The sequence below is a fragment of the Athene cunicularia genome, assembly GCF_003259725.1.
Source record: "Athene cunicularia isolate RWA chromosome 19 unlocalized genomic scaffold, athCun1 chr19_part1, whole genome shotgun sequence".
Classification (NCBI taxonomy): domain Eukaryota; kingdom Metazoa; phylum Chordata; class Aves; order Strigiformes; family Strigidae; genus Athene; species Athene cunicularia.
The window spans coordinates 8756512-8771351 of NW_020799124.1; the positions used below are offsets into that span (position 1 = coordinate 8756512).

At 42.8% G+C, this 14840-nt stretch overlaps 1 protein-coding gene across 1 annotated transcript in view; it reads left to right on the top strand.

Moving 5' to 3' along the window:
* The window catches only part of LOC113487347 (protein spinster homolog 2), a 144829-nt gene that overhangs the window by 39662 nt on the left and 90327 nt on the right, over nt 1-14840 (top strand). Inside the window, exons 2-3 of the mRNA XM_026861865.1 lie at nt 7301-7335; nt 8490-8555. Coding sequence (XP_026717666.1) covers nt 7301-7335; nt 8490-8555 — 101 coding nt within the window. The remainder of the gene's footprint in view (nt 1-7300; nt 7336-8489; nt 8556-14840) is intronic.

Below are 14840 nucleotides of genomic sequence, written 5' to 3' on the forward strand. Positions count from 1 at the left end.
CTGCCATAGCATGCATAAAGAGAGTATGAACCAGGAGAGTCTCTGAATTTTCTAAGGTTTGAGTAAGTGGGACAATAATGACCTTATTTTTTGAGGCTCTGCTGTTTGGTCTGAAAATCTGTTAAGCTGCTGATTAGATCTGAAATGTCACAAGAGTAGCCTTTTCCCTTGGTAAAGATTGTGTTTGATTCTGGAGCAGAGGTATTGAAGTGCAAAGTGTGCCTTGCTTTGTTTGTGTGAGTTAAAAAACTAGAAAGGGGGTTTGAACTGAGTCCTGAGATAGAGATCCTGGGTGTGGGAGAAAGGTCTGGCCTGGTTCATATGAACGCTGTTAATGATTCCTGTCATTTCAGATGACTAACATAAACCTTAGCTACTACTTATATTTCTGTTTGTTGTTTAAAGTTGTAACAGCGTCTGATTTTTACTGTTCCACATAAGAAATCTGTCCAAGATTCAATGAATAAGCTTGGTTTCAAGTTCAGGTCTAGGTGCCAATTCATTTTAGCTTGTCTTTTTAGTCAATTGCTGTCAATTTATCCCTCAGCTGAAGTTTTTCCTTGGCTTGTGGGAACTGGAAGGCTGATCAAGGTAGGTAAGGTGGGAGTCTCAAAGTGAGAGGAGGCAGAGGTGGAACTAAGGATCTTATTGTAGGGAGCTGTGTGATGGGGGTGGAGAGTGAAGTGACACTGTAAGCTTAGTGTCAGATTTGACCCATGTCATGTTGCAGTTTTACCGGTGAGAGCTGTTGCTGCATTTCATCATAAATGGAAAATCTGGGACATTTTGAAATCTATTTAAGCTCTTGGGCTCATGCTGGCCGAGTATCCAATGTTCCACGTTTGACAAGGGCTTCCTTCCCAGCCATAGTCCTGGGAACAGCCCTACACTGTAATTAGGGAGATGAAATATTTGATTAGGGTGTGGTTTTGCCAGTGAGGCACCCAGCGTTTGGCAGCTATGGTTACGTTCAAATTCTTATTTGTTTTGTTTTGATTTTTTTTTTTTTAATCTGAGCAAGACTAGCTGTCCTGTGCTGCCTTCCCTAGACGCCCTGACCTTGTGTTAATGATGCCTTGTGCTAATCGATTCTACACCTGATGAATTTTTTTATCTCCTCCTACTCTCACGGGCAATTTTGTGCTAAGACTTTGCATACAATATTACAGTGGAGTTTGAGCTACGTTAGAAGAACCATCATTTATTACTACCTAGCCCCTGCCAGAGAGAGAGGAAGAAGTTGGGTTTTAATATATTTTCTTCTCCAAGCCATTGGTTAATTGCATTCCTTATTTTTTTTTTCCTAATGCTTAATTACTTGTTACATGCCATGCAGGTAAGCCAATAGCCTTTGGGAATGAATGAATAGCTCAGATACTTCCCCACTGATATTTTAATAACGATAAAAACATTGAATGGAAAAAATGGGTGTGACAGGTGGTGCAAGTCGCTGAGGGTAACACTGGGTTTTGATTCAGAATAGGAATGTCACTACAAAGCACCCAGAAATTTTGTTTCCCAAGCAGTAGCACACTTGGCAGTGTATAGTACCTATCCTAATGAAAACCCACTGGAAAGGCGACTCGGGGTACACAGCAAGTCCTCTCGTGTGCCGGAGCTACAGGTGTATGCCCTTGTGGGTTTACTCTCCATTTCAAACACAGTCTTCTGAGATGAGCCGTCACCCCGTCTCTTTATGAGCAGGTAGTAGGAGGCTGTCAGTGTCTGTGAAGGCTCTGAACTCACACTCACCTACTCTGGGTTTTGTTAGCAGATTTTTAAGCAGCTGTTTCATGGCCTGTGAATGACTGCAGAGCTGGGCACCGAGACCCTGGCTTATTCTGATCTTTGGCTTGAACTGCTGTGCTGGATTTCTCTCTTCACAGTGCTCTGCTTTATTACTCAGGGAAACCCCTTTCTAAATACGCCACTGTGGGTGTTGGCAGTTTCTTTTCAATGCTTTCTAGGTCACAAGTTTCTTGCGTGCCAATGTGAGCAGATATTAGGAAACCCTTGTTGTGATTTGTCTAGTTGCTGGTTTGGTTTTGTTTGTTTCTTTTTAATCCTGCAAAACTATTTCAAAACCATAGACTATTTCACCAACGCATATTGTCCTGTCATGCAACAGTGGAAATCAGTTTTGCAGAAGGAAAGTCTGTGCGTATGTCCTAAGGAAGCTCCTGTCAACGTTTTTAAGAAAGATGTCACCACTCATTTATCAATACTTAAAGAGCAGGCCAGCTTCTTTTTGCGTGTAAGACAGGGAATGCTTTCATGGTGATCCAAAGAAGGTGGTACTGTGTTTTAGTTCTAGACTTGCTAGTTGTGGTAGCAGTGGGATTTTATCTTGAGGTACAAATACCAGCAGGGTACCATGGTGGTTTTCTACAGCTGAGTATTTAAATGGAGTCCAAATTGTGAAGCTGGTGTTTAATAGCTAGTGGGTGGCTGAGCTGAAGCCAGCTTGTTTGAAGCTTGGGGATCTGTGTGTGAACTGCAGTCACACCTTAGGGTTGCCGTGAAGATACAATCACACAGGCCTCAGAATAAACTTCGCCTAATCTTTTCACGTCTCTGAACAGGCAGGTGTGTACACCACTCCTAAGCCTTCTGAATGCATTATTTGAAGCAGGTTGAATAGGGCTGCAGGCATGAGGAAGAGCCTGATGGTGGAAGGTGACTTGTGCCTTTGGGAGGCCAGGGCTTGGCTGTCCCTGCTTAGTGACCCCCACCTGTGGGGGCTGGTCCTGGAAGAACCGGGGCGCACAGCTGGGGAAGGAAAATGCCTTTAGCATAAGGAGGAGAGGTAGGTAGCAACAAGTAATGGAGGAAACAAGAGTTGTCAGTACAGAGTCCGCTCTGGCTCTTGGGGAGCCAAGAGAGTGTGGGTTCTCCTCCACCTCCTTTAGGGCTTCCCCAGAGAGTGGAGCAAGTCTAGGGCTGCAGTGGGGCAGGACAGGGGGTGCTGGGGGCACACGCGATTGCTGTCAGTGCCCAGCCTGCATTGTCTGGAAAGTTGTGTGCTCATTCCTTTCCAGCACCATAATTTTTCCCCATTAAAAGATAGCTTTAAAAATGCATGTGCTTTTTAAGTAAATAGATGTGTTGGCCAACGGTGTTGCTGCACACAGACAGTGTTTAAAGACTGTGCACTGGATTACTGATGCAGGGCTGGGTGAGCTGAAAACCTGTGCCTTTGTTTCTGTAGCTTTGTGCTCGGTGGCTAACTCTGTATTTTGCACCTGCTTTGGAAGCAGTTTGAAATTGAATCATGATGTTTTGTTTTGGCGAGTGGAAAATGGGGCTCTCCCATGGAAGCTCTCATGTCTTTCTGCTTTGAAATTGTGATTTCACTGTGGCTTAGCTTATGAATAATTTCTTAACGTAGCGACTCTTTATTCATATATATATACAGGTAGCAGTGGTTAGGTGAGGATTCCACTTTTCTTTTAAATATAAAGGACAACCAATGCACTCTGCACACTAGATCTGCTATGGACTAGTTATTTAAGTCATGATTACCACAAAAACCTTTTCTATTAAGATGACCCTCTGTTCTGAATATCTTTTTATGCGTATCAGATGATCCTCCAGTCTTACAGCTTTTGTTCTGTTGTAGCCCTGGTCAGTAACACAGTCTATCCAGGCAAGCAGCTTGCCTCATGTGTCATCAGTACCACCTACGTCCCTGTTTGAAGCCTAAACCATGTGCCTCCAGGAAAATTTGCCTTTCGCAAGGTATTTCCCCTAAATCAGAAATAACTTAGGCTGTTAAATGTGTACCTGCATTCCAAAAGGCTCAGAATCAGGTCTTTTGTATTCACTCTTTGTGAAGTGGCCATTAAAGAATGGGAGGCAAGAGGACGCTGCATCCTGCACTAGATCCTAGGAACCCTCTGACACTGTAGGTGGATGAGTTAAGCCATGTTCCTCTTGTGCATTTACTAGGCATTCCCTCCCTATCTAACACTCCATGCCCGAAGACCTTTTATCTTCCAAATTGCTCTTAAAAGCAATTTTAGTGCTTTTCTAAAGCACTCTTTGTGCCCAGTGTCTGCAAAAATCCGATAACTGCCTTGGTGTCTTTGTCAGGTACTTAGATGCCAGCGTGGCAGGCCTCATAAAGTAACCTAGATAGGACAGAAGTGACTAGTAATTCCTTTGTCTGGGTTCCCAGTAAGTCCTGTCCCTGTGCCTGTCTTGATCAGCTCTCCTGGCTAGGTGCAGCCCATATTTCATCTCACTGAATTCCAAGATCTACATCAGCATTAATAGTGTCTGGTTCAGCTGGTAAGATACTTTGGAAGGTTGGCACCGTATTTCCTGTATGTTTGTTCGGTCCTGAGAATGCCAAGTGTGTTTAACAAATAACAGGTGATAGCACTAACATGTGCCATATAATCATAAAGACATCCCAGATGGCCTTCAGGCCTGCTGAGAGACTGTCTCAGGAAGAGTGGTGCCTCTTAGCTGCTCGTGGTTATTTTGAGATCCTCCTGGGATGTAGGTCTGAACTTTAATCCAAGAAAGTCCTTGTCAGCCACATGTGGCGGCTTCCCTTTCATGGATTGCGTCAGGTGTTGTGAGGCACCTGGGAGCACATCTCCACAAGCAACATGATCATTGTCTGGAGCTTGGCTCCGGCTGTCCCTGCCATCCCGTCATCTAGAAGCAGGAAGGAAAGTCAAAAGCTCTATCATTTCTGTCATTTTACTGTATTCTCTCCCCTGGTCTATCATTGCTTAATTGTATCCCTAAATCTTATTAAAATTTGGGGTGAGTCATTGTTATGGTGAGGTGAAAACAGAGCTGAGCAAATTTAAGAGAGGAGGAGTGTCTTCCCATGTGAGTGTGCTGAGCAGGAAAACTCCCACAGCAGAGAGAAACTCCTATCACTTCATAGCTGCGTTGCATCATCTGCTTGCCGCTGCCTCTAATTTAATGCTCTAAATCCCATATCAAAACACCTGTAGTCCAAATAGAATACAAAATAGACTTGGAGTAGGAAATTCATGCCAATTAGACATGCAGATCTCTCTTAATCATCTGAAACCTTCCAAGCTCACACAGGACTTATAATTGTGGTTCTGTTTTGTACTGTCCACAGAACCCACTTCCTTCTCCACCACCAGAATAAAGTTATAGGCTTAATCCAAGGTGGCTGCATTTCAGTGTCCTAAGAGTATTTCATTTATGGCTACAGTAGTTCAAGCTTGTAAAACACGTTATGATCTCCTGTGGAAAAAAAACACTGTAGAACTATAAAGCCATTGTCACTGGACAGATAATTTCTTTATAATGAACTGGAAGACCTCCTCTGCTTTACTGTATAGGCACCATTATAATCCCTTGCACTTGCTGTTCTGGTTTCGGATGCAAATCCAAAAAAATCTTTCTGACTCTGATTTCCATCACATCCCAGGCTCCTGCTCCTTGTAACTTTTGGTGGTTTAATGGACGTCTTTGCCATTCTGGCCTGACTGGGAATATGTTGCTGTAGGCAGGGCAGGCACCTCTCAGGGCGGTGGAGGAACCTCTGGACGCGCCTCTATATTCCGTTGCGGATATAGGAGCACAGAGTCCTGATAGTTGAGACTGGAAGGGACCTGTGGAGATAGTCTGGTCCAACCTTCCCACTCAGAGGATCTGCCTCCCCAGACAGTTTTAACAAGGCAGGGCTACAGCTCTTAATGTCCCTTTTCCCATCTCTGAATCAGTCCCTTTGGTATCCTGTGGCAGGACAGTAGGTTGTGCCGTTTTTCTTTTTGTACAGGTGAGATTCTGTTACTGGCTTGCTCTTGACCCTTGTGCACCTGCTAGTTTAGGAGCTATGAATCCTGCTTGGTGATCACCTCTGCGCAGAGGTTTCTACCATGAAACCAACATCAGGGTAGTCTGTCTGCACAAGCTTCGGGATAAATTTTTTCATCAGGTGCCATCCTAACTAGAGTGCTGGGAGCAGTACAGTTGCATTGTCCCTGGTTTAGGGTCTTCGTTTTTCTTTGCAGCCTTTAGGTAATATACTTTTAGTCTGCTTCACAGAGCTTATTTGATTTTTAAAACATAAATCTATCATCATATCAGTGGGATTTGAAGCCCCATCCTGAAAGAAACGTGGGTGCAAAACTTAGCCCTTTGTTACTGAAATAAAAGAACCTGCAAGTTGATGGGCTTAACAGGAGCATGGCATCCACCAGGAAGCCACTTGCCCGTGGATCAGGAGGTGAATGGGCATCACTTTGAGCAGCTGGTGATGTACCTGCTCAGATTAAGTCTTGTATTGAAAGCATCTGTAAAAGAAAGGAGAGCTTGGATCCCTCTGACTTGGCTTCTACAACTGGAGTGTTGTAAGTATCTAAGTCATCTACAGCCACAGAGGCTTTTGCTAGGCAAATGCAAAATTTATTTTGGTTCCACAGATATTGCCTGGATAATGATATCTCAGTTATTAATGGAGCAAATGAGGGAAGGACAGGCAAGAAACGCCAGGGCACTTTGAAAATGGAGGTGAATCTGCCATCCAAGAGGAAGCTAAGAACTACCTGTTGGAATGACAGTAGACAGGAATGCTCCAAAGAAAATGAAAGGCAGGGGAGAACTACCAGGCTGGATGTAATCAAGCACTTAATACTTCAGAAAATTACAGAATTACAGCATAATTGAGGTTGGAAGCAATCTCTCAAGATCTCCTAGTCCAAGCCTGATGCTAAAAGTGGGCTCAACTAGAGCAGGTTGCTCAGGACTGTGTCCTACTGGGTTTTGTGTATCTCCAGGTATGGGGAATCCACAACCTCACTGAGCCACCTGTTCCAATGTTTGACCACTCTTCCAGTAAAAATATTTCTTCTAGTGTTTAAATGGAATTTCCTGTATTTCAGTTTTTGCCCTTTGCCTCATTTCACTTGGCACCAGAGCCTGGCTCTGTCTTCTTTACTCCCTCTCCTATCAGGTATTGACACACATTGATAAGATTCACACCCTTCCCCACCCCGAGCCTTCTCTGCTCAGGGCTAAACAGTGATAGAATACGGGAGTAGGGGGTCATTGTAGGACGTAAGAGGTTGAACTAGTGTTACTGGGCTGATATTGGTAGTCTAAAGGGCAACCTGAATGCTGCCCTGAGTAAATGATTTACAAGTAATATGAAATAGGATAAATTAGGTTTCTTACTTTTTCCATCCTTCTTTGTATCTTTTTTTCCTTTAGTACCTTTAATTTATGTCTGTTTCCTTGGCATTGTTCCAGATGTCTGCTGGGAATAGTTATCTCTGGGTCTTTTATCTCTGTGTTTGTCATTTAGTGTGATCCTGACAGTCCCAAAAGATAAGATATATGGTGAGTGAGTTCAGGTTGGTGCTTAGTTGATTCCTGTGACCTACAGTGATAAGCAGAAATACTTTGGATAAATCCTTGGATCAAATTTATAACTGGAGGTGAACTTTTGTAGGTGTTCAGTGTAGTTGGAGACTGCTGTTTCTTGATTTTAAAGAAGAAACATGCATATCCTCAGTTTTGGGGAAGACAGTAGCCTAAATAAGAATTTCCTAGGTATTAAGAGAGCAACTGTCTTTGTTCCAGATCCAAGAAGTTGGAGTACAGTTTGTTTAGACCATAGACAAACTTTCAGGCATATGGATCTGGATCTGACACAACTGGACTGTCTACAGCTTGGCAAAAGTGTGTCCCCCAAGATGAATTATAAAAGCTCTCTTGTGGGTTTTCCCTGTTGGCTAGGTGATTACAAAAGCATGCCTGTTCACATGTACCTGACATTACATGCATTGGTATGTTTGATACCCAAGTGCTAAATCTAGCTGAATATGTAAATACTACAAAACCTGTTAATTTTGCTTATGCCAGTTCATATATTGGGGGTTCAGGGAAGAGAGAAAGTTGATTCTGGTTTTGCTTGTAGTTGCTTTAAAGTTAAGTATTTGGTCACTTACCCACCTTTCCTGAGCTATTTTAAATTTATTTTCTACATTTGTTTTGGAAATGAGAAGCCCCTCAGAACTAGATAAATGTGAAAACATTCATCATTGCTCCTATCAATGTGTCATATCTCCTCCCAACAGAGGTTTGTTAAAACTTGTCTTGGATTCAATTTGTCAAACCATTTGAATCACCTAAGGCACAGAATCCGTTTCCTTATTTTTCTGTAAAATAACAGAAGGGATCTGGATTCTGCAGAAAACAAACAAAAAGAAAACACTGATGTTATTTAAGTAGAAAGACCAGTTTCTCATGTATGAGGATTTCATTCCCAAACTCTTTGCATGATGTTGTATCTGCCTACCTCTGCTATTATTGTAGTAGCCCAAAAGTATTGAGTATGCATGTATAGAAAAGCAGCCAGTGTGCAAACTTTAGAAGTTATGTGTCTGAACTACTGGAATTTGAAGCTTTTCTGATGCTTCACAAAAGGTTTGAGCTGTACGTTTTTCAAATGCTGAAGGCACTGAGTTTTTTTCTCTCTGGTTTTCTTGCAGGTGTGTTACTAGACATCCAGCAGCACTTTGGAGTCAAAGACAGTGGGGCTGGCTTATTACAGACAGGTAAGAGTATTTGTTTTTTCTCTGTTTTTTGTAACCTTCCTCTTCTCAGAAGGGTCCTTTCAGGTTTCTTCAGTTATGGCCCTTGGGCACATTGGCTGTGAAATATACTCCTACTAAGAAGACGAGTGAACATGAGGGATATTTTGGTTTTGATTTGCTGGTGGGCAGGAGATCAGGGCTCAGAATGACTTGAGTGTAGAATGGGCCAAAAGTAAACAAACTTAATGACATTATTCATGGCAACAAAATTCAAATAAGAGATGGCTACTTCCCCTACATCAGAAAACTCATGATAAAACAGCAGGATCCTGTTGTTCTCACTTAACTCTCTGTAAGTTGGTAATAAGTGTGATGTATGATGCCCTGGATGTGCTCTACAGAGAATCTGCTGAATGTACAGTAATTGGGAGTACAGTGTGGCATGAAAATGTAAAACTCATCAGGACAAGTACCTGAGGATACAAACTGCAGGAAAGGCTAACAATCATTGCATTCATGGTAACTCATGGATTAACAATATCCCTATGATTTTGGTACTGTAGCTTCAGACATTTCTCTCCTTGTGTTTAAGGAAGGAGGATTACTGCAATTGTGATGTCCTTCTAATGTAGCAGACGTTTGAATGTTGCAGACATCTGCAGACAGAGCTGTAAAACCCCAGGACAAATCCAGCTTTTCTGGCCTCTAGCCTTGAGGTGGTTTAGAGGAGTGTCTTTGTCAATGGGCTGGATTTGATGACATTGAGTGGCAGTCTTATGTAGTTACGACAGCACATTTGATCTTTATGGAGAGTTGAAAGGACTAGCCAGAGAGCAAAAGCAGTATTTTAAGGGGAGAGACAGTCTGGTTTGGAAACTTCCTACAGAATTATTAGTTGGAGTCAGAAATTTGTGGTGCTGTGGTTGTCTTGTCACTGTCATCTGTCTGAGGGAACCACACTGGAACAATTATCTCTTTGAAAAAAATTAGAATTCAATTAGGATTAGAAATAGTGTGCCAGAAAGACATTTTTTTCCATGCTTTTTTCCTTATGCTACCACAGTGGATACCAAATGCCTGTCAGGAGCTTATCCATGAAACTGTATCTGATAATAAACTGTATAAAATCATTCTTTGTTATCACACGAGAGGTGAGAATGTTCTGGAGCTCTGTCATTTGGACTTTGATTTCAAACTATGTGAACCACTGCAGTATGTCCTCCTTTTTATTTTCTGCAACCCATGGCACATCACGGTCCTCATCTGGGATTGCAGCTTCTTGGTAATGCTGCAGTACACACAATTAATAGCATTTTGTATTAGGGCTTTAAAAATGCTCTCCTTGTGGGACAGCAGAGCTCAGCTAAGGGGATGTGTGCAGCACATGTCCAGAACAGAAGGCCTGAGCTTTACAAGTGTTAGTGATTGTAGGTAGCATCAGTCAGTTATGCCCAAAGTGGCACTGGTTGTCCATCAGGCTCTATTCTACAGCAAATATTTTTATTTATTTATTGTACTCAGAGGAACAGGTCCTCAATGTATCATTAGACTCAAAGTGCCTTCAAGAAAATATTCTGGTTGAAAACGACATTTGCCAAAGCATATATTTAATCTTCATTCCCCTCAGTGGATGAAATTCTTCTGCAGATGATTTACTGACAAGTAAGAGCTAAGCTCCAACAGGGCATTTCATTTGTTAATTGGAAGAAATGTTATTTATTTCTCTAGTAAATGTACGAGGCATCTGAAAACAGTGTCACTGGATATGCTGCAAAATTGCTGCTGTGTCGTGAGTTTTGTAACTAATAACTGTTGCTTTAAGAAAAGCAACATTTTTCTCTTGGGTTTTTTTTTTTCTGATCTGAAAACTGATGGCTTGACTTTGCCCCTGCAATACAGATAATAACATATTAATCACAGTGCCATTACAGGAAGAGAGTTCTCTCAAAATAAAACACCATTTCCTGTAAGTAAGGGTAGGGGCACATAACCGAAAACTTATTAAGTGCATTACTTCAGCTTAACAAGTTTCTGTGTTGGCAGCTGGCCTATGGCCCATGTACCCTTAACCCTGGTGAAATAAAACACGCTGGCCTAAGCCACCATAAACAACACTACTTTTAATCTTTTGCCTCTTCTCTAAGTCTGACTCTCTAGATCTGCAAATTGGGAAAAATGGATGCAGAGTGTAAAAGCATTTGACCAAGGTTGCAGAGGAAGCCTGTAGTACAGCTGGGACCAGGACTGAGGTCTCCTAGAACTCTACCTTGGAAAGGAACTCTTCAAGGTCAAACGGAGACAGAAATATCATTTTATTCCCAAGAGATGGTCCTGCTAACTAATTGAGTGATGTGAGACGAAAGACTGCTCATTCTGAATATGTCCTCTGAATAAAGAGTGGATTAGTCCTCAGGTTGTTAATCCTGCATCTAAATGAGGCCTAAATTAATTTACAATGTTAATGAGGGGGAGTGAAATGTAGTATTCACTGGCAGTTCATATCACTCATCAAACAGGCTTTAAAAAATAATAAAGAAAATCCTTTTAACTAAGAAACAAGGCTGCACACAGCTTTAGGAAGAGATGGGCCTGAAATCTCAAACAGCAAGGGGAAAAGAAATCCACCAAAGGCAATGTATGACCCTGCATTCATACCGTAACCTATTCCTTGCAGACACAGCCCATCTCATAGCACTCTCACTCCAAACATTCAAAAACCAATTCATACACACTCAGCTTCTGCTGCTCTCTCTCGAAAGCAAAGGTGAGTGGTTTCTTAGGAATTGCAAAGACAGGATTTGAATTTTTGTCCTCTTCTATATTAATCCCAAGATACAAGCTGCTCTTTGCTTGGGAAATATAATGAAAATTGGTTAGAGGGGCACTGTAACTCCTTGTACAGAGAAATCACAGGGACATTCCAGCCTCATCCATAATGGAAAGAAGCAGAACGTGGTAGTCTCTGCAGCAAGGATGCTGTGACAGCAAAGGACGCACTGACAGATGGATCGCAATTCGCCTCTTGCCCAGTAGTGTTGTAGAGTAACAGTCATATATGCTGATTCCAGAGCCTCAGTTATCTCTTGATGATGCTATAATTCTGTGCCTATCTTCCCTTTTAAAGCACTACATACACACTTACATAAATGTCAGTTAGGTTCACTTAACTGTCCTACAGCTCTGCATCCAGGCTTTCTTGTGCCTTTCATTTCTTAGGGACTGTTTTCCCAGCTGGAGAAAGAATAATCCTGGCTGATCTCAAAAGGTGACAGAGCATCTTCTCACCTACTTGAGCTGTACAGCTATGTTTTGCCAATGATCAGGCCTAGCATAAAGGACACAGCCAGCATAAAGATGAACCAATAACCAAATTGTATTTGATACAAAAGGGTCAGTACCTGGGTGAGCACTGGGGGTACAAACAAGTCATTCAGATTATACATAATCGACATCAATCCCACTGACACCAACAACGACACCACACAACCAACAATGGGTGGAATAAATGGTGACATGCAGTCTCCCATAGAAGGGACGGGAGACAACTGAGTCAACAAGCCAAATACATCAGACCAAGGAAGCCACACACTAAATTTCTACACAGCCCACATTTACAAAAGCCAGAGCTGACTGGAGCCCAGTCCCAGGGAGGCAGGAGGTCCTTCCCCAACAGGGAACTCTGCACAGGGCATCCACCTCACACACAGACACTGCCCCTGCCTGCAAGTGGTCCCAGCTGTTACCCCTCAGTGGACACCTGACCCTTGGTTACTCAGTGTGGGACCCCTGGGGCTCATTTAACCAATGGCTCTGTCTGCCAGGCCGGCACCACCCTGGAGGGAAGCCTGAAGGGAAACTCACCCCCCCTTTGGGAAGGGCTGTGGGAATCACCCCCATGTCAACCTTAATTTGGGGCTTGGGGTTGAAACCCCAGCATTTCAAGCTGTAGTCAGTCAATACAGTTCTAAGCCAAACCATACAAAAAGTCTTTCCTATGTGCAGAGTTAGGTAGGAGCAGCAGTTTAGACTCACCAAACTAAAGGCCTCTAAAAACAGAAAGACTGAGAATACAGACAACGGGATTTGTAGACCTGCTTCTGAATAGCATTGTCCTTTGGTATATACTTAGACCACAGGAATGGTGCCGCAGTGTTGTAGTCTGGTTTTCACCAGATTTTTTCCCCTTCTTTCTTCAATTTGTGTGCTCCGTTGATCTTTCTGCTTTCCTTGCCCTTCGATTTATTTTACTTTTGTGTGTCTTGCCAGTGTCTGTTTGGTATTACAGAGCTCTAGTAATAATAGTGCCTGGCTCTCAATGCAGTTTGTCTTTTGTAGATCTCGGGATGTTTTATACAGGGAGGGATAATGAGACTTGCCCTTTTCTACAGATGGGGAAAGCAAGAAAGCCAGATGGAAGAAATGACCTGCCCAAAGTCACACAGCGGGTCTGAGGCAGAGCCAGGATGAGAACTGCCGCCCAGTTCCTGAACACACAGCATTCAACTAGGTTAATGCTTAGACCCAGAGATTTGGTCCTTAATGGGCACCTTCATCTTCTTGCCTAGGCAGCTCAAGCTCAGGGAAGGCACATGAAATTGGGGGCTTCTGCAAGTGGAAACTGTGAGGCATGAAACAGAAGTCATGGCAAGAATTCTGCTGAAACATGGAGGGGAAAAGTGTCTGTTTGCAGAGAGAGCATAGGGATGTCATTAGAGGAAACCCTGGTAACCAAAAGTTTATACCATAAGGTCAGAAGAAGGAAGTGTAATGAAGTGAGAGATCTGGAAGGACTCATTAAAGGTGAATAATCATGGATAACTGGGGCTCTGAAAGAACTTGTCTCTTCTCACGTGGAGAGATGGGCATTTTCCCAAACGCCTTTCAGCCTCTGGTTTCCCAGGAAGCCTAGCCAATGCCAGGTACGTTCTTAAGTCTCGTGGGCTCATTTTTCCTGTAAGGGTCAATTCCAACTAAAACCTCTGTTTGAAAAGTGAAACCTTTGCCTACTCAAGTTCTCCTGTCTCTTGTGCCAACCTAGTGTAACCTCATACTAGATCGCAACCTTGCAAATATGTTAGCAACTCTGGTGTGCTGTGATTGTACCAAGTGAGCTATAAGCATGTGCAATGAGTAGAGACTTGAATAGTGGGGTGCAATAATGGGATAAATCAGACTTGCTAAATTGGTTTTTCTTTCAACTCCCTTTGACTTCCATCTCCTTGTCCTTGGTTTATGATGACAGCCTATACTGCTCTGACATTATTTATTCCACACAGTGACCACCTCCTCTGGATGCTAACCTTGAATATGTGTATATTATACATGAGTTGCAGGTGCCGCATGTTTCTTTTCTACCATCTGCTTCTACCTGAATAGATACCGTCTTGCTCATCATCTGTGCTATGCATAACTGAATCAAATCTTCATCTTTCACTTCCTGCTACACCTGCTTAACTGTTCTTCTTGCTAGAACAGAGGAGCTCATATTCTAGACACTTTTCTCTTTTCTGTTTAAAATCCCTGGGCTTTCCTTTTGGGTGAATGACTTCTTACACCAGAGCACCTTCCAAGGCCCTGGTATCTAGGTGTCCAGTCCAGAAGGTGAGACAGAATGCATAGTAGTTGCTGCTCTTATGCAAATGGTTTGGACCATCCTGAACTACTCAGAGCAGGTCACGCCATCTTCCCTTCCCCCAACTGTGCTAAGCATTCTTCAATCCAGGTTACTTCTCTTGCCATCAGGGGCTCTGAATGCCAGGGGAAGGTGGAGCTTTCCTTCTGCCAGAAGGAGATTGTCTAAGTCATATCAACGAGCAAAACCTTTTTCCCCATTTCCTCCTCCATACCTGATTTTGTGTCATTTTTTTCTGAACTTCTCCAGCCTTCTGAAGCACGCTGCTGATCTAGGGATTAAACAGTTTGTATAGGACTTTGTATAGTTTAAGCAATAAAGATGAAAACCAGGGCTCTGCGTTCAGTGTGCCTTGATTAACGTTGTGACAAGGGTAGGTCTTTTACTTATCAAGGAAGAGTGAGATAGTCCAGAGCTTGATTATTTCCCGTGTAAATCCTTTACAAGTTCCGACAGTCCTTTTTTTCCCGTGTGCTAGAATGGTATCTGATATGCTAAGAAGTCATGGCAATTTGAGCATCTGATTCATGAAAACAGTTAAGCCTATTTGGAAATCCCTCTGCAATCAAGAATGAAAGTATTTTCTCGAATCAGTGAGCAAGTTACATGAAGATGTGTTTGTGCCCTAGCCCAGTCCTCCATACACCAAGAACCAACTATAAAAATGCTGTTTA